This window comes from Hemibagrus wyckioides, linkage group LG18, assembly GCF_019097595.1.
Source record: "Hemibagrus wyckioides isolate EC202008001 linkage group LG18, SWU_Hwy_1.0, whole genome shotgun sequence".
NCBI lineage: Eukaryota > Metazoa > Chordata > Actinopteri > Siluriformes > Bagridae > Hemibagrus > Hemibagrus wyckioides.
Window position 1 is genome coordinate 5,849,009 of NC_080727.1, and position 20,376 is coordinate 5,869,384.

General features: G+C 37.8%; 1 protein-coding gene and 1 non-coding gene across 3 annotated transcripts in view; one reads left to right on the forward strand and one right to left on the reverse strand.

Annotated features, from left to right (window-relative positions):
• The window catches only part of mmp17a (matrix metallopeptidase 17a), an 88,697-nt gene that overhangs the window by 42,294 nt on the left and 26,027 nt on the right, over positions 1-20,376 (forward strand). For both annotated transcript variants that reach the window (XM_058416302.1, XM_058416303.1), the window contains 3 exons: positions 3,503-3,635; positions 5,399-5,534; positions 18,975-19,261. In XM_058416302.1, coding sequence (XP_058272285.1) covers positions 3,503-3,635; positions 5,399-5,534; positions 18,975-19,261 — 556 coding nt within the window. The remainder of the gene's footprint in view (positions 1-3,502; positions 3,636-5,398; positions 5,535-18,974; positions 19,262-20,376) is intronic.
• LOC131369647 (U5 spliceosomal RNA) lies at positions 9,911-10,026 on the reverse strand. Its single transcript, XR_009207293.1, has one exon. It is a non-coding gene; the product is annotated as a U5 spliceosomal RNA (small nuclear RNA).

Consider the following 20,376-nt stretch of genomic DNA (forward strand, 5'->3'; position numbering starts at 1 on the left):
GGATAAAAATAAAGGACAAAAAATCCCCAAACACAAACAGATTACATTATCTTAGATTACAAGTTGTCTATACTATGTGTTCTCTTACTATTTTTATGTTTAGTCAGCGGCCGTGGACTCATTTGTCTCATCTGCAGGGCAGGTGCGGTTCAAAAACATGTAGCCATTATTTTTGACAGTCTGTAGGGGAAAATACTTTTTCACCACTCATCCAGCAGCTCTCCACCTCCACTTAATCACTGGTTTTCTCCGTAGATATATCCGTCTCATCCAAATTAAAATGACTGGCAAAGTTTCATTGGTGGAGTCATGTAAGATGGAGAGCATAAAACAAAGATAATAGAGCTAAAAAATTGCTGTTTGTTTGAGGAAGCAGAAATGAGCACGACTATTTGTACAAGTATAGTTGAAAAGTCAATGCAGCGTTTTATTTACCGTCACTGCTTTCAAATTTTACCTAAAGCCTTTGTCGTTTACTTATTTTCTACATTTTCTACTTTCTACCCATTATCTTCTCAAACAGTGTGTGACTATATTTCTCTATGTTCATATATTTGTAAAGCAAAACTGTGACTTTTTGATCAGAGCGCTCCTTACAAAATTTACAAAGTATTAGCTTTGTAAATTTTCCATTGGCAAAATATCTATCTATCTATCTATCTATCTATCTATCTATCTATCTATCTATCTATCTATCTATCTATCTATCGGGATTTTTAATCATGCTAGCTAGAATTTTGGAGATTAGAAGCAAATCTGATGCTAGTTGGCCTTAGCCTACGTTTTCTCATATTCCTAGCTGACACAATACTATTCATGAAGGATTTTCTTTTATTTGTGATAGCCAGCTGCTGTAATAGAATTGAGCTAGCTTTTTAATCATGCTAACTAGGAATGAAGGTGTTGGTTACCAGAATTAAACAAATTAGTATTTATTTAAATGATAAATAAACTACACTTTCCTTGAGTATTTAATATGCTATGTTATAGATGCTATGCTTTTAAGCTATGTATTCCGCTGATTTCTGTGGGGAAAGTATTGTTGTTTTCTGTGAGGATTGTATATAACTTATTAACTATATAACAAATAGTTTTCAGCTCATAAGTGACCTTTGCAACAAAAAAACAAAAGCACTTTATAAATCACTTATGTTTCTCTGGTGCTTGAGATCATTTATCTTCCTGAGGTCAACCGCCACCTCAGCTTCCTAATCGCTCATGTTGATGAGTATGATTAGTGTCATCACTGAACACTGACATTTTTCGACAATTATCATGGCTAGATTAACCTACGTAAGGTTTTCTCTAAAGACCATTTTAATTAGCTGAGTTAGTCTGGAGCAGGGTTTCAACATGACCTTACAATATAAATGAGTCAAGGTCATGCTGAATAAACCTGTTTATGTTCATAATGGAGTTGGAGACTGGTTCAAAAACTTCATTTTTTGGTCCAAAAAAGTAACCATACGAAGTAGAGTATAAAATGGCAGCAAGATGGAATAATAATGGTAACATCTCAAACCTTAAAACTGATTCATTTTAGAAGTATGAAACATGAGACTGTTTAGAAGGTAACGCAATGTCCGGGCTACCTAAGACATTTCCTAACCCATCCACCAGAGGGCAGCACTGATGTGTTTCCCCATATCCCCTGTTTATCATTAGTCACCAATCTCATCAATCTCCTATATTTAACCATGTCTTTGTCTAGCTTCTGTTGAATCATGATGTGTTTGTAGTCTTTTCTGTTGTCTGTTTTTTTCCTTTATTATGTTTTGCTACTCACGGCGGCTTAGTGGTTTCCACGTTCTCCTCACACCTCCAGTGTCCTGGGTTTGAGTCTCGCTCCCGCTCACTGTGTGTGTGGATGTTCTCCCCGTGCTTGGTGGGTTTCCTCCTACAGTCCAAAGACATGCTTCTAGGCTGATTGGAGTCTCAGAATTGCCTGTAGTGTGTGACTGGGTGTGAGTGAATAAGTGTGTGTGTGTGCCCTGTGATGGGTTGGCACTCCGTCCAAGGTGTATCCTGCCTTGATGCCCAATGACGCCTGATAGGCACAGGCTCCCCGTGACCCGAGGATATATCGGATAAGCGGTACAGACAATGAAATGAAAAAAATGTTTTGCCACTTCATTTTTTCCCCGGTCTATATCATAATAATCTGCTATAAGCCTTCCTTACGTGACACCCAACACCAAACCTAATCTTTATGTGAATTTAAAAAAAAAATTGAGTGTTTGGTACATCTCACGTTTTTTTGCTTTTCTAGCGTAGAAGGCATAGACTTTACATGTTTGTATAAAACAAAACAATCCATGTAAAATCATATTAATCTGCCAGGATCTGTGTTAAATTTCAGTTCCCAGAATGCATCATGGTCTGCAAATATGGCCCTCGCAGACTATATGTCCCAAGCCACACACCATCCATCCATCATGCTCCAACTCACCTGTTATATAATATCCTGTGTTCCACGTACCAAGTCTTGTTTTGTTTTCTGGTTTTTGATCTTGCTTGTTTTCTGGTTCCTCTGCCTGTCTTTTTAATAAAGCATTAACTGCAAGTGCAGTCGTCTCCTTCCTGCTTCCTGACACATGCTTCAGTGGAACGAAACAAACCCAAGGAAAATCTCACCTTTCCGTAAAAAGGCATTAACGTGGTTCATTGTCACAATTCTGCCTACAAATTTGAAGTTCTTTGTTTTAAAAGAAAAAACTTTCTAAAACTTTGGAATAAAAGTAATTGAGATAAAATTTAGGACCACTCTGTAATTTATACACAAGTTCTCTTGTGTCTTTGACAGACACATTCATTTTATGGACTGCGAACAGCTAGTGAAAGCATAAAAAATGTATTTCTTATTTGAGAAAGCACATTAATAGTGAAATTTAGTCCGTACTAATGCTTGCTATGACTAGCAGACATCCCAAATATTTTGAAGCGTAGGTAGAGATTTGACTTCCTTAGCCTTTCATTCTTTGCCGAGATTGCTGTGTAAACACAAAGCAATTTTAATAATGGAATTTGTCGAGGCGGTGTCAGCGAAGATGGCCTGTGTTATTGATCTGAGTAATTCAGCATTTATACATACCTGTCAAAACAACATTGAAATTCAAGACACTCTGAGTTTTAATTCACAGAAGCCACTGAGGAAAGATGCCCTGGAGGCATAGTGTATGGAACCGAAATCAATTATTAGTTAACGTTTATCCAGAAGTTGAAATTGTTGTTATTGCTATAAAGTACATTTTTGCCGTGTATTTGAGTGTGTTTGAGCAGTGAAGGGAAATGGAGCAGATGGTTGTCACTTGAAGAGACAATGAGGCTGAGGCACGTGCATATGCTGCTGTGAAAGACGAGGACAGCAGATGATAAGCAGAAGCGCGTAATAACGATACTAAGCATTTAATATGCTTTTCATGCTGAGTGTGCTATATACATGCTTAAAAAGTGATGCGGTGAAGCAACACGCTTAAAAATCCTCTTTTATCTGTCTATACAGGATTGGCTGAGTAAGTTCGGATACCTCCCACCGGCTGACCCCGTGACCGGCCAACTGCAGACCAAGGAGGCACTAACCCAGGCGATTAAAGCCATGCAGAGATTCGGTGGCCTGGAGGAAACCGGAGTGTTTGGTAGGTATCTACTTCCAACATCACACACTTTCACAGTTTATTAAAGATTTTGATGCATCCTTCTGGTTCATGTCACACCTCTGAATTAAAATAGCGGGACAATTACTTCTCACAGGGTATAGAAAACAATCCCAAAACTAATTTATGAATTCTTCAGGCTTGTAAATGCGGTGTAGAAATTGCGTTGTGTTATCCGTCTCACCAAGAACATTTTTTTTTTGTACTGTTGTGCGTGGTGATTCATTACGCAACCTTGTTTTTCTATAAATCATTATCTCTCAGAAGTGTGCTTCATACTGATTTTATGATAGCTAGTTTGAAATACTTAACAGAATGCATATCTAAGCACAGATTTGTAATAAAGTGGGAATGTTAATTACCATGCTAATAAGCAGGTTAGTCATTATTGGTGTATTAATTATTTAATGTCTTATAGTAAATGCTGAAAAGGGTCTGAGGTGGTTTGATGCTTCATTGCAGTTATACAAAATCATTTTGATGATTTTCTGAGTGATGAAACGACTGGTTTTTAGGCCAAATTAAATTAATTAAAAACAAGCTTTATAAATGATTATTTTTTCAATATCGACTGGAATATTGTTCATTTTTTTTAGCATACAGTTAGCCAATACATAAACTGTGTAAGTATCCATTTGGCATCCTCTAGCTTATGGCAAAAGGACATTAAAATCCAAAGATTTTTGTCATTTTAAAAATTTTTATATATAATTGTGACCTCATCCCTTAATATCGTCATGAGAACATGGATTTCTTATTCCTAGGAAATTCAGATGATGTAACATCCTGTTGAAAATATGACTTGTTGAAATAGTCCTTTAAGGTGAATGTGTTCGGGTGAATTTTTCATAACATCTTGTGGACAATTCATACAAAGGGATGTTTTCACACTTACATTTTAGGATAACGAAGTTATAGTGATTCATGTCGAGCAAAAAAGAATGCTGTAGATGATTCGGATAATTAATGCATTAACAGTTAACATTTTAATAAAAGTTCATGTACACAGAGTGTTGTGAAGAACATTTAAAAATGTCCTTAGCTTTGCTTTAGACATATCTGTACATGTAATACTAACGGGACACAAGTGGCGTCTTCTAAATGAATAATGGACATTTCTTTTGAGAAAGAATTTTTTAAGAAGGTTATGGAGAATTTGGAAAAGAATAGAAGGCACTCTTTCTAAACCATGACAAGTTGTTTAAGTGGTTCAAGTTGTGAGAACACAACTGCGAAGCAACTCTGACATGCTAACATTGAGCATAGCTAGCTAATATCTAAGGCTACTGATTTAGCTGGCTTGCTAAGCTAGCAAGTCTTTCATACGTTATTGTGGTTTTTACTGGCGAATCGTCTTCTAAAAATAGTGTAGGAGTGTTTTTTTTAAAGGAGATGCTAAAGGAAAATGCTAAAGCGGCCTTTAATCTCTTTGTATCACTTATGTATATCACTAGGAAAATAAACACAGAAACTGTCCATTTCAGGAGAAAAAAAATAATGAATATTTTTACTGTCACTTGACTGGTCTTCCAAACTGGAAGGTTTTTTGTTTGTTTTTTACATTTTCCAAAACATGTATTAAATAGAGTCTGGAGACGCTTGACCTGCGTAACCCGTTGCCATGACAACCTCCAGCAGTAAAACGATTGAAAATTAATAAACTGAATGTTTTACTAAAAATAGCCCTGAATTAGCATAAATAAATTAGCTTAACTTGTGTGTGTATGTGTATGTTTTTCCCTCAGACCAGGCCACCCTAGGTTTAATGAAGACGCCACGTTGTTCGCTGCCAGACATGTCTGAGACGGAGACAACGGCTGGCAGGAGAAGACGAGCGCTGGTACCTCCGAAAAAGTGGCCTAAGAGACACCTGTCCTGGAGGTACAGTAACAGCACTGGAGCTATACGCTGTCATGCTAACCTTTAGTGAATAGCTGTGGGTGTAGCACGTACTGTGCATATTGTAGCCTTGTGGTTTAAACAGGGGGAGAGAGACAGAAGGGAGAGAGAACGAGAGACAGAAATGAGAGACGGGACACGAGTCGTCTGTCTTGATGCTGTCATTAAAGGGAAATTTATTAAAAAGCACTGAGGAACATATGGATTTTGGTATTTCATTAACACAGATGGGTGCTGATGGAGACTGATTTAGAGAATTTGCGCTCTCTGTGTGTGTGTGTGTGTGTGTGTGAGTGTGTACAGGTCTGTGCATGCCTGCAAGCTCACATGTCTTTTATTGATGGCAGAGGTTTTTGGACAGGTGTGTTTTTTTGTTTCAGTGTCGTTCATTTCTTCCCTCTTTCTCATTACCAGATCCCGCTGATATCTCACACACTCATGTGTACTACAATCCTACAGCTCTGGTCCTGCCTCTACCATTATTCTCCATCCCTGCCTTTAGTGTGAAACAGATTTGGGTCACAGTTTGATTCCACATACATACAAGTCTGTTGGTTGCTGAACTTTTTGCTTTTCCTTATTTCACAGCTCACTGATTCGGAGTTAATTTGTTCTCAGTTCTTGTCCGTGAGGATAAATGTGTGAAGGCCAAAAAAAACCTGATTATGGAATTATCAGGATCAGTGGATGTGCTTATTGCAAGGGCATTTTATTTATTATTCTTGTTCATGTTGTAATTAAGTGGCAGTAAGTGCATTGGGTTAAATTAGGGATCTAACATTTATGAGATGAACTACAAAATCTTCAGGATGAATTGTTTACTCCAACTCCCAGCCATGCTTGTGTACATGAAGCCCCGCCTCCCTGTAGCTGTGGAGGTTGGCAAAGTTCATCCACATTAGTTTCTTAGTCAGCAAGTTAGCTGTAACATATGGGGTGCTGATTCAGACTGAATATCCAAGTGCAAAAGATTTAATTCAGATTTGGGCAAAATATAAAAGTAATTCAGAGTCAAAGTTGTAACGCAGGTAAAGATAACATTTACATTTCTAGCATTTGGCAGATGCTCTTATCCAGAGCGACTTACAATTTATCTTAATTGTATACAACTAAGCAACTGAGGGTTAAGGGCCTTGCTAAGAGACCCAGCAGTGGCAACTTAGTGGTCCTTGGATTGGAACTTACAACCCCAATGGATAATGAGAGAAAGATTAATCTAAAGACAATGCAATGCAACATACAAGACAACCAGCAATAACAAACGCTCTGTATTTATAGACTTTAAGACTTTGCAATACATTTACAAACATGAGCAGCTTAAAAGCAGTCCAAAAAATTTAATTTCCCCCTGTTTTGTTGTTTCCATGTTCAGCATTGACTTTCTTTGTCATGTCAGACTCCACAGTGGTGGTTAATGGCTCATATGAAAGTAGACACTCAGAGCTTCTATTTTCTTGCCTACTAGGGGAAATATACAGTATTCATAGAAAAGTTCCAAAAAACAGAAACAGATGAATATTTTTTATACCTTCTGAGTAAACGGTGATATGAAACCCAATTCTGTTCTCTGAGATGCACCAAGAGTTTGTTCATAAGCATTTAAGTATCAGATTTATCTTCAACCACTAAAATTCTGTGTAAGAGTATCTCGAAAGTGGTAAATACGTCTGCCAACAGTGTCCTGAATCATTTGCTATCAGATTTCTGCCGGCAAAATAATAATTCCTGTATACTGATTGAAACTATCCAATAAGACTAGAAGACTATGTGTCTAGAAGACTAGATACAAGAATTTGTTCAGCCATTGTAACATGTCCGCAATTATAGCTACTATAGTAACACAGTCACTCCTTCCTCCTTTTATACAGCGGCATTTCTCTTGTCCTAATTGAATAGTGTCAGGATACGAGCACTGGCGTAAGTGCAGGTACTTAATGCTTTTACTAAAACTTGGCAAACAAAACCAAGAAGTGATCCAAAAATGTAGTTGATAAACAGACCCAGGTCAGGTGATTTACAAACAGTGTAAACAAGGGCAGGCAAGATCAAGAAGCTATAAAGAGATTAAAGTCACAACCGGGATATCATACACGAAACAAAGTCTTGATAAAGAGTGTATGACTGAACTGAATGTGCTTTCTTTTAGACTCTGAGTGTGCTGGGATTTGTTAAGTCCAGATGTGTGATTAGTAATCAGGTGTGTGTACACAAATCAGGCAAACATTATGAGCAGTGACAGGTAAAGTGAATTAGACTGATTATCTCCTCATCATGGCACCTGTTAGTGGGTGGGATATATTAGGCAGCAAGTGAACATTTTGTCCTCAAAGTTGATGTGTTAGAAGCAGGAAAAATGGACGAGCGTAAGGATTTGAGCGAGTTTGATGAAGGGCCAAATTGTGATGGCTAGACCACTGGATCAGAGCATCTCCAAAACTGCAGCTCTTGTGGGGTGTTCCCGGTCTGCAGTGGTCAGTATCTATCAAAAGTGGTCCAAGGAAGGAACAGTGGTGAACCGGTGACAGGGTCATGGGCGGCCAAGGCTCATTGATGCACGTAGGGAGCGAAGGCTGGCCCGTGTGATCTGATCCAACAGACGAGTTGCTCAAATTCCTGAAGAAGTTAATGCTGGTTCTCATAGAAAGGTGTCAGAATACACAGTGGTCATGATGTTATGCCTGATCGGTGTAAATGTCAGAGACTTTGGCTGTTTTTGGATGCCGTTTCTGGCACTGTCATGACAAAAAAAAATTGACTTCTGTTGATTTCTGTCTTGGAAGTCATTAATATGAACCTACACGAGTTTCACAAAACTTCATCCAAATATTTAAAACTATTTAAACCTGACAGAATAATCCATTTAGAAATGTGTACTAACTGAAGCCAATTATACGAATTAAAGCTGATCAATCACAGTTCACATTATTGAGTCTCCTTATGTAAATTTATACAAGCTCAGTGGCTGGGCTCAGTAAAACTGGACTTTCCTAAGTAGCACATTTCTGGTTTAAATGCTCCTGCAAACTATTTCTAAATGAAATCCATTCAGATTAATAAATGAGGCCACTGTTTCAACATTTATGTTTCAAAGTGTTACTCAGATATATCAGTAAGGGAAAAAACAAAACAAATTTATGGATTTTAGCCATTTTATTTGAAGAAAAAAAAAAAAAACAGTACGGATATGCGGTGTAGCAAGAGCTAAACAGCTGAGCCTTATCCCCTGGTGCACCTGTGTGTGTGTGTGTGTGTGTGTGTGTGTGCAAGAAGCAGCAGAGGAGTGCACATGAGCCAGGTGAAAGGCCAGGCACGGTAATAACCCAAGTAATGGTCTGTTTTAGGAGGAATGATAAAAAGCCTTATTTGATGCTAGAGTAATGGAGCAGGCATGTGGAGAGAGAATGACAGTGAGAGAGAGAGAGGGAGAGAGAGAGAGACTGGAGGCTGCCAAGCACTGTGAATTGTAGTTCTACAGATCGCCCCAAAAGAGATATATTTTATAACAGACCCAGGAGGAGCGTTGGATCAATATTGCAGGGTAGAAATATAGGCAGCTTGGACCGGCTGCAGTTAACGGTCTTTTGGTGATGTGTTGGTTATACATACTGCTAAACTTACTTCTGCCCTCTTTAACCCTCTGTATCATGAAAAGCAAACTAGCTAGGCTTTATAATTTCTCTATTTATTTTGGCTTTGGTGGTGTTTTTTCGGGGGGTTGGGGGGACAAAAACATAAAGCAGTAGTTTGAAAATTGGCTGGAAAGAATCAATGAACCAGAATGGTGAGTCAGAATTGTGAGTGTGAATAGTGAATCAAAATAATGAGTCAGAATAGTGCATGAGAATAGTGAATCAAAATAGTGAGTCAGAATTGTGAATGAGAATAGTGAGTCAGAATAGTGAATCAAAATAATGAGTCAGAATAGTGAGTCAGAATTGTGAATAAGAATAGTGAATCAAAATAATGAGTCAGAATAGTGAGTCAGAATTGTGAATAAGAATAGTGAATCAAAATAGTGAGTCAGAATTGTGAATAAGAATAGTGAATCAAAATAATGAGTCAGAATAGTGCATGAGAATAGTGAGTCAGAATTGTGAATAAGAATAGTGAATCAAAATAATGAGTCAGAATAGTGAGTCAAAATAAAGAGTCAGAATAGTAAATGGCAATAGTGAATCAAAATAATGAGTCAGAATAGTGAGTCGGAATTGGGAATAAGAATAGTGAATAGTGAGTCAGAATAATGATTCAAAATAATGAGCCAGAAAAGTGAGTCAAAATTGCGAATCAGAATTCAGAGTAGTGAATCAGAATAGTGGTCCTTATTATTGAATCTCTGTATATGTACATTTGTACAAACTCAGGAGCTTTCATGGGATCCAAACATTAGGGATCTGAACTCAACGTTTCTCTCCACGGAAATCTTTAGCAAAAGGCTAAAAATTTATGCGTGACTGAAGAGAAACCTGAGCTATACAGAAGTGCCAGCAGGCCTGGGAAACCCAGACTATCAGAATAGTGAATCAAAATAATTATAATGAGTCTGAACTGGAATAGTGAGTCTGAACTGGATTTTCATGAGTACCACAGTTCTTGTGTAAACGCACCAGTGAATGATTTCATTTTGTTGATGTTCATTTTGTCTGCCGTTGTTTTTTTTTTTTCACAAAGGATGAGTGGAGACTGATGCAAATTCATTTCAACACTTTTAATAAGGGCAAAGGCAGAGAAATCCATAACATCAGGCACAATCAAAGTCAAAACACAGGAGTGGGTCAGACGATGCACAAGCACCATAGACCAGGCAAAACTTGAATCAAGAAGTAATACAAAAACTAGAGCAACAATAATCAATGACAAAGTCAGACACAGGAACACTGAGTGCATACTACACCAGGTGAGTGTAAAATAAGAGTCAGTGAAGTAATCAGTGAGATGGTGAACTTGGTTCTCTGTTGGTTCTGATTGTTGTCGTTTGTCTAGCAGCCATGTTTGTAGTCTTGTAGTACTCTGGGTAGTGTCTTGAAGGGTGACAATACTTTTGGACTCGACCGTATAGAGAGTACATCTAGTCTGGCTATAATACTTGCAGTGCAGTCTTGGATGTAGGGTGTTATTGCAAAAAGTGCAAGAGATCATTCTGAAGCCTGTGCTTGGCAGTCTCTGACAAAAATGATGCATAGTATCTGATATAGCACCCTGTAAAGTGTGTAAATATGCAAGGTGTGCAAACATACAAGTGAAAAATGTACTCTGCAGAATGTCAGAAAGCGAATTGGATCAGAAAAATGGTTCTGCCGAAGGTGTGTGAGTGAGTAAGTGAGCGAGTGAGTGTGTATGGTTATGTGTGGAGACCCTAATGGAGCTCAGGCACTCAGTGGGTATTCAGGAAGCGGTGATTGATTGTCCAGTGAAAACCTACGTCCAAGACTCAGCTGTGTGTACAACAGTCGTGGGCATGTGGTACATCGGGTAGTGCCACTTAGAGACAGACCCTCACTATGGGCTCATCACTTCACATTAGTGCACTACCACACGGGAGACCAGCCTCCCACTTGTTAACACTCACTATAATTACCCAAATAGATTAGGAGTGATTACGTAGGAGCAAGTCTGTTTTTTCCCCTGCAGTCCCATTGTGTTCTTGATTTCCCTTGATGATTACTGGGGAACGGAATGAACATGAGATAAGATATGTGCCTCAGTCCTTCATTACTCTCTATCGCATTTCAATCTATCAGATTCCTTTAACCCTTCACTTACTTCAGTAAAAAACAAAAAGCCACAAACACAAAGTGCCCTATCACTATATACAGTAAGATGTAAAAATAAAGAAATCAATAAATCAATATTTAAAAAAAAACTATTTTAAAGCAAAAAATATTTTTATTTATTTATTTATTTATTTATTTATTTATTTATTTATTTATTTATTTATTTATTTATAACTTATTGGTTGAGACTAGTTCTGGATCTTGCTAAATACAGGACGTATAAGCTCATATATGATGCTTGTAGGACAAACCGTGACCATAACAATGTCCTTAAACTAAACATGATACATTTACATATTTTAAATAAATTTATTTTAATCATTTATTTTTATTTTTATACGTTTATTCATCCTAGCTGCCTTGTCAGGCATATTTATATTTTTGGAAATAGAACTAAATACATAAGAAAACTTTGCAAGCAGGCACAAACATAAATAATAATTATAAATTTAAGCAGGATTAAAACCTGTCTCTCATTATGAGTTCACAGACCATGCTAATAGTGCTGGCTTTTAGAATTATGGCCTTTTTTAATTACAAAAAAAAACAAAAGTTTACACTACACCTAATTTGATCATGAATACAGATATAGCTGGTTTAACAGACACAGTCACAGTTGTGGTTTACTAAATTCTACAAAATAAAACATCCTCTTAAAAGTAAAAAAGATTTTTTTTTTTCACTGCCCTGACCAGAGTGCAAAAAAAAAGTTAGAATAAATACATACATTTAGATCATGGATAAGACGCTAAAATTTAATGATATAACAAAGGCCATTAAACATAAAATGCCAGAAATCTGTGCACCGTCTCATTCTCATTCTCTGTAAATAATAAACACATCCATTCTGTTTCTCTTCCACAGCTTTTTTCTTTAGCGCATCATTTCATTCTCTGTTATCTGCTGGTTCCAGTCACTGAGCTTCAAGAATAAAACAAAGCATAATGATTTGTGCCAGAGTAACATTTATGCCATAGGCCATTAACTTTCCTTTGTATATTCTGTACTAGAGAAGTGACAAATGCTTGTATATTTAGTTTTACACTATTTACAGACAAAGGTTTATGGTCACCTTACCATCAGACCAATATGTTTTCCTTTACTGACGCTCAAGAGCCCTAACCTGTTCCATGAGAGTGCTCCTGTGCACAAAGCAAGCTCCATGAAGCTCCATGATTTGCCAATCTTGAAGTAGATGACCAGGAGTTTTCCTGCCTAGAGGACTGCCCTCAACCCCACTAAACACTTGGGACTAAATCTGAACCGGGATGTTCACCAAGCACATATGGGTGCGATAGTCAGGTGTCCACAAACTTATGCCCATATAGTGTATGTGTGATTTGGTATAATTTCACTAAGGTTGATTAAAACACTAAATAATCATAATAATAATAATAGCCAAATATTCAGACTAATCAGACAATAATAATAATAGTAATAATAATAATAATAATAATAATAATAATAATAAGGCGGTAGCTCAAGTGGTTAAGGCTCTGGGTTGTTGATTGGGGTTCAAGCCCCAGCACCGTTGACCCTGTCCTCTGACCACAACCCTTCAAGGATGGGATATGTGAAGAAAGAATTTCACTGTGCAATAATGTATGTGACAAATAAAGGCTACATAATTAGTTTGTTTTTCATCATTTTGCAAATCATGCTAAAAAAAAGGTTTTTTTTATGTTAAAGAAGTAACATCCCCCCTAGATCAGACTATTTACAGCCAGGTTTGCCGCTCCATGAGACCAAATTTAGGAGATATCAGTGTTCAAAATTTGCATGCATTTATAACAGCATGTCACCTGTTTTGTATGCTCTAAGCAGCTTTTGGCTCCTCTCAGTCATAAAATTCATCCTGCTTATTCATACTGATGTATCGGTTCAAACTCAGATAGCTGGACATGTCTAAATTTTATTCTTTGAGACGCATACACTTCCTTTTTTATACACTATATTGCCAAAAGTTTTGGGACATCTGCCTTTAATATGAGGCTGGCCCACTCCAGCTATAACAGCTTCAACTCTTCTGGGAAGTCTTTCCACAAGGTTTAGGAGTGTGTTAATGGGAATTTTTGACCGTTCCTCTAGAAGCGCATTTGTGAGGTCAGACACTGATGTTGGATGAGAAGGCCTGGCTTGCAGTCTCCGCTCTAATTCATCCCAAAGGTGTTCTATCGGGTTGAGGTGCAGGCCAGTCAAGTTCCTCCACACCGAACTCGCTCATCCATGTCTTTATGGACCTTGCTTTGTGCACTGGTGTACAGTCGTGTTGAAACATTAAGGGGTCATCCCCAAACTGTTCCCACAAAGTTGGGAGCATGAAATTGTCCAAAATGTCTTGGTATGCTGAAGCATTAAGAGTTCCTTTCACTGGAACTAAGGGGCCGAGCCCAACCCCTGAAAAACAACACCTGAATTCAGTGATTTCCGAGGGTGTCCCAAAACATTTGGAAATATAGTGTATTTTTATTATTCTGTTGTCTTGTTGTATTGTTAAAATATACCCCCCCACACATATTTTTCTTTTTGAAAAAATATATATTTATTTATTAATATTTTTTGCAAATAGTGGGTACAAGTAAATTTATTTTCAATTTAAAAACCGTAGGGGACGCAGACTTTTACCCGCAACTATAAGCCCATGTAATGGGTGGAAAATCTGTCATGATGTTAACAATACAGAGCTCCAGGAAGTTTTCTGCTCAATACAATCCCAAACAATTCACTTGCGGGACACTTAAGTGGGCGGTGTGTTTGGCTGATGCTGACAGATGATGGCATTCTCCAGGTCGTTGATCATTCTGCTGTCGTCTATCTGGATTATCCCATCAGGTTTGTTAGTGCTTTGAGACAGGGTTTTTTTCTAAGTGATCAAAGCCGGATAACTTGAGTCACTACAGGAATTAATAGAACAATACTTCTTTTTTTGCCTGCATGTGGATAGGTTAGCTTGTTCAGGATGATTAGAACACCATACAGTACATTCCCCAACCACATGCCCTCCTGTCTGCTTAATCTGCAGTGGCACACAGTGGCAAAGGACAGGGCCGTGACTGGAAATTAAAAGGGAGCATCTTAGAATCAGTGCACCTCGTTAATCAAGCTGGATTCAAACGAATGTATTCGTAAATCGTTCACAGATTTGATTACATGAGAAAACTGGAATATGTGAAAATCTGTTCAGTTAGGAAAAACATCCTTATCAGAAAAGCTCTGGAGTTTGTGAAAATATGTACGCACTAATGTATGTCTGAATTTATTGATTTTAAATCATGCACTTGGCCTATGCTACTACAATTTTATAATCAGATTATACTAAGTGGTGTAATTAGCTTATTCATTAAAATAAATAAATAAAAAAAATAAAAATAATATAAAAATTTAAAAAAACAACTAATCCATAAATAAATCCATAAATTAAGAGAAAAATCAATTTAATTTGAAAAAAAAAGAAAAAGAAAAGCACATTGTATCAAAAAAATAATAAATAAATAAATAAAAGGTACATGGTATGGTAGCCGACATGCTGCAATGGCTAAGCTGCATTATTGGAATGCTTAGCACATGCAGTGATTATGAGTCATTACAGTTCCGGTCTTTACCTTTATTGATGTACAAATCAGATGAGAATTATTAGTTTGGTTTGGCATACAAAGTCATTGACACACAACATGAGTAAAAGATTGATAAATGTGTGACCAATGGTATGGAATGCCTTCGGAGAAAGTGTATAAGGGAAAATGGATGAAATAAATTGAGCTTGGAATACAATTTCTAACCTTTCACCCCTGGTTTCACAGCCGGCCTTGAGTTGCGGAGATTCCAGTACTTCTTTAAAAAGAAGTCCTTAGCATTTGACAGCAAGATATATAGTAGCTGTAAACAAGATATCAAAAGGGTAAGGAGAATAAGTAACTATAAAAGGACTTCCTGCTGCTGGTCAGTAGGGTTAGGAAAAAAGAAATGCAATAAATTGCCCATATTGCTGATCGTATTTTCTTGAAGCACTGGATTTGACATTATCATTAAATTAGAGCTGGGAGAATTTATGAGTTGGAGAACATGTAGCACATTACATATTATCCAAAATTCATCACCATAAGCTCATAAACTGTGAGCAAAAACTCTGTTAGTTACTAAGAGGATATTTTTGGTAGTATATTTGGCCAATACTTTATGATGTTATTAGTATTTTATAGAAAATCAAAGAATTTGTAGCTTGTAGTTGCTAGTATATTTTCGAAGAATAGATTTGATCATAGTCTTATATAGAGGTCAGTAACCCAGTAATTCCACTTCTCTGCTTTTCTCATGATTATATAATCTAAAGTACTGCCCACACACAGAAATATACTTAATATACATATTCCTTATTAACATTCTGTCTTGTGGACACTACTTTTTTCAATACAAACTATATAATTACGGGTAGGACTGGATACTTGCGCTGGGATTTTCCATTGAACTCATGAACCCTGGCAAGATAATAAAGCTAAAGCAAAATACTGCTTGGCATGAGACATGCTATATGCTTGAATGCTCCTTTAGCTTTAATTAATAAAGATCTTACTTTTCTTGACAATAAAGGAACACCAGTTACATATAATATTATCACTGGGTGTTTGTAGTGGAAAGATATAAAGTTAAACACATATTGTAAAAATGTCTGACCAAAAATGTGGGCATGGGATAAAAAGAAATGGCAGATAAGAATAAGATGTTTCCTGTCACTTTTTTTAAAGCAAAGCATTTCCAGCGTTACATCAAGCATAATATTGTATCATGGCGCTTGCTGTAATGTGATATGACTGGAATATTTAGATGTATAGTGCATTCACAAAGTATTCAGACCCCTTCATTCTTTTCACATGCAGTAATGTTGCAGTGTTATGCTAAAATGCTACACTCATTACCCCATAATGACTAAGCAAAACCCCGATATTACACTGACATAAGTATATAGAGCCTTTGCTAAAACAAGCCATAATGAACTGGCTGCAGCTTAGAGACAGGGTAGTGTCAACTCACATATTTGGGGGAAAAAATAATTCTAAGAGCACTGTGGCCTCCATAATTCTTAAATGTAAGAAGTTGAGAACAACCAGGACTCTTCCTAGAGCAGGGGTCACTCTAGCGCTCAAGAGATGTGGAAATGAGAGAAAATTGCAGAAGGTCAACCATCACTGCAACCCTCCACTGATCTGAGAAGCCTCTCCTCAGTGCAAGACACATGACTGCCTGCTTGGAATTTGCAAAGAAGCACCTAAAGGACTCTCAGTCTGTAAGAAACGAGATTTGCTGGCCTCAATTTCAAGTCTGGAGGATACCAGGAACTGGTTCTCATCTGTATAATACCTTCCAACTGTGCAATGGTGAAGAATGCTGGTGCATGGTGCATGCTGTGGGGGTGTTTTTCAGTGGCAGGGTACTGCAACGGTGAAGGATGGTGAAGGTAGCGTCATGCTGTGGGGTGTTTTACATTGGTAGGGATTGGGGCACTGTAACAATGAAGCATGATGGTAGTAGCATCATGCTTCGGGGTGTTTTTCAACGGCAGGGATTGGGGCACTGCAACAGTGGAGCATGATGGTGGTAGCATCCATGCTGTGGGGGTGTTTTTCAGTGGCAGGGACTGGGGCACTGCAACGGAGAGGGATGGTGAAGGTAGCATCATTCTGTCGGGTGTTTTTCTGTGGCATGGACTGGGGCACTGCAACAGTGAAGCATGGTGGTGGTAGCATCGTGCTGTGGAGTTGCTTACACTGAACACAGAAAAATAGAGTGATGTGCTCTATAAAAACCTGTTCCAAAGTGCTCGGGACCTCAGGCTGGTTCTGAAGGTTCACCTTCCAACAGGACAATGACCCTAAGCACACAGGCAAAACAATGCAATAGTGGCTTAGGGAGAACTCTGTGAATGTCCTTGAATGGTCCAGCCAGAGCCCAATCCAGCATCACTGAAAATGACTGTTTATCAACTGTCCTCATCCAACCTACCAGGATCTGCAGAGAAGAAGGGCAGATATCCAGGTGCGCACCAACTATAGAAGCTGCAATCCCTTCCAAAGGTGCTTCAAGGTACCTCCAAGTATAAAGTTAGGGGTCTTTGCAAAGTTATCACAAATCTGTTTTTGAATGATGTGAATAGATAATAATAATTTAAAGCATTTTAGCATAAGCCTTCATCACAACAAAATTTTAAAAACATGAAGGGTCTGAATACTTTGTGAATGCAAGGTTATAAGACACTGTCAATCGTAATCACAGGAGAATTCATGCAGAAAAGTGGAAAGGTGATACGGGTAATAGCTTTGTAGCTGATCCAACAGTGTTAACACTGTAAACATGGAACGCTTACTCAGCTCATCTCTAATGCAGTATAGTCTACTGGTGACCTTGTCTCACCGGTTTAAGCATCATCTCCAACAGACCTTCCTTCTCTTCGAATCACCGGCTGAGTACATTTACCTATTGTAGCAGCATCCAAATATACAGTTCATATCTGACTCAAACTCAGTGCAATCCATTAACCTGGCATGTATATTTATTTCACTTCAAGGGTATGGTTTCTCCTTGCTACTTGTTGAGCCGGCACCTGAAAATTAATTTTCCATTGATTCTTTCTCTGTCAGGTCACAGGCTTCAAATTGCCCTTGGTAGAAGAGATTACGATTTTTCTAAGTGGCAATTGGCCTCTAAAAGGGGGCTGTCTTGTGTTTAAACAAACCAGAATCCTGTCGTCTAGGAGAGGAAGAGAGCGAAAAATAACCCCTTAAATCCTATTATCGCCTAATCCACAATTGGGTTGGCACAATTGAGACCGTTTCCAAAGACGGTCTTATGAGTTTACCATGCTTTTGTGTGTTTCTCGAGTATCACTACTTCTCTCTAAATGCCTAGACTAAAACCAATTAATTTATTTTGATAGTAATGTTTACTTATCCATGAAATGCAAAATGAAAATAAGACCAGACATTTATTCATGAAATCATGTTCAGTTACCTCTTTATCCTGAATAGTGGGCAGTGGATCCTCGGAACACTGGACGCAAGGCTGGATATGCAACCAGTCCATTGTCTAATGTTAATGAGACATTTTATTTCATATGCAAGTACAAACAAGATATGAGATTGGGGGCAAAGGGTGAAGGATGTGGAAGCTCAGTGGTTGAGATGTTGGCCTTACAATCAGAAAGTAGTTCAAATCCCAAGCCCACCATGATGCCTCTGCTGGGTCCTTCAGCAAAGCCCTTAACCCTCACCTGCTCATGTGTATGAGATAAATGTAAGGGAATCTTGATAAGGGTTTTTGACAAATGCCATAAATGTAAATGTTTCCAGGTGCTGAGATGTTCAAAATACCTGCTTTCAGATTAATCTCATTTGGCTCATCCACCATTTAATTGGTAAGGAAAACCTCACAAATTTGAGTGATAAATTGCTGAGCTCCTATGTAAAATGTGTACAAACTGTAGCCAATACCAGTATGGTACTAGTAAACTGAAGAAACCCAGAGAAACCCCCAAAAGACATAGGAAATACCCCCCAAGCAACCCAAGATCAGATATAAGGCTGCAGTTCTACTCTCTGCACAACAGTACTGCTCTAAGTTTGCACCAGTGGCCTTATGGACTTTACTTTCTTCACAGGGTGCGGACATTTCCCAAGGAATCGGCTGTACTAGGGAGGGAAACGGTTCGAGCCTTGATGTACTATGCTCTGAAGGTGTGGAGTGACATCACGCCACTCAACTTCCACGAGGTTGCGGGCAACAAGGCGGACATCCAGATCGACTTCACCAAAGCAGACCACAATGACGGCTATCCTTTCGATGGGCCTGGTGGTACTGTAGCCCACGCCTTCTTCCCAGGAGAACGCTTCACTGCAGGAGATACCCACTTTGATGATGATGAGGCTTGGACTTTCAGGTCTCCAGGTAAAGTCATGTAAGAGTGCTTGTAGGACATGGGTTTGATGAGGGATAATGTTTTCAGTTGGATCTTAGGGACACAGTTTTAGACTATTTAATCTGATTTTTTCTTTGATCCAAGTAGGAAAACCCATATCATATTTCTGATGGACAAAAATGAGCATAAAAATAGCTCTAGCTCCATGCTGCAATTAATCTGTGTAGATTACCATTCATTTGTTAAAACCTGCAAATCTTTAGACTTTAGCACTCATTTACAAATTGCTCCCCTTTCCTCTTTGATTCACATCCATTATTAACCATGTAAGCATTGAAATTGAAGAACAATAATGAATTACATAGCACCGACCTGTGAAAAGTCTTTTGTTTAAACGCTTACATTTAGTAAATTGCAATCCGTTGAATTTTTAGCTTTTACATTTGCCGACATTTTGACCTGTCTGAAAGATTCTGTATTATTTATTTTTAGATTGGTGTGTTTGCCTCAGGAGGAATTCTAATCGATGAACTGAGAAAATCAAGTCTTTGTTATTACTATAACAAGCAAGCTGTATAACTATTAGTGTCCAAACAACTCCAAATCAAATTGGAATTCTATCAAAATTCAGAGCCAATTATAAAGTACAAAAACAAATAATTATCCTGTAAGCTCAAGCTGTTTGGGTTTATAGGCGTCTTATTAAGCAACAATTAAGATTAAAATAAATAATATGTTAAGAAAGAGATTTAATAATTTATTGTTTATGTGATTGATTTGAACAATAATAATATCAATTTGTAACCATATATTGCTTTTTTTTCCTGAGAGTATTATATGATATGTCAAAAATTTTTATTAAGCACATTAAGCATACTGTATCTAATTTTCTTTATTATCCATCCTGCCATATTAAGACCGCAAATAAACATAGATATTGATTGGCCCTGACTGTCTATGTTGCATATTTATCATGGATGATAAATGGCTGCCTGATAGAACCACAGAGTCTGTAAGATTGGTGATAAAACCTTTTTTTCTCGCTACATGTTGCGCCAAAAGGTAGCAAAATAATAATAGTAATAATAATAGCACCACAGGAGGAGAAGAAGTGGTGACGATATGTACGTGGTTAAATCATTTT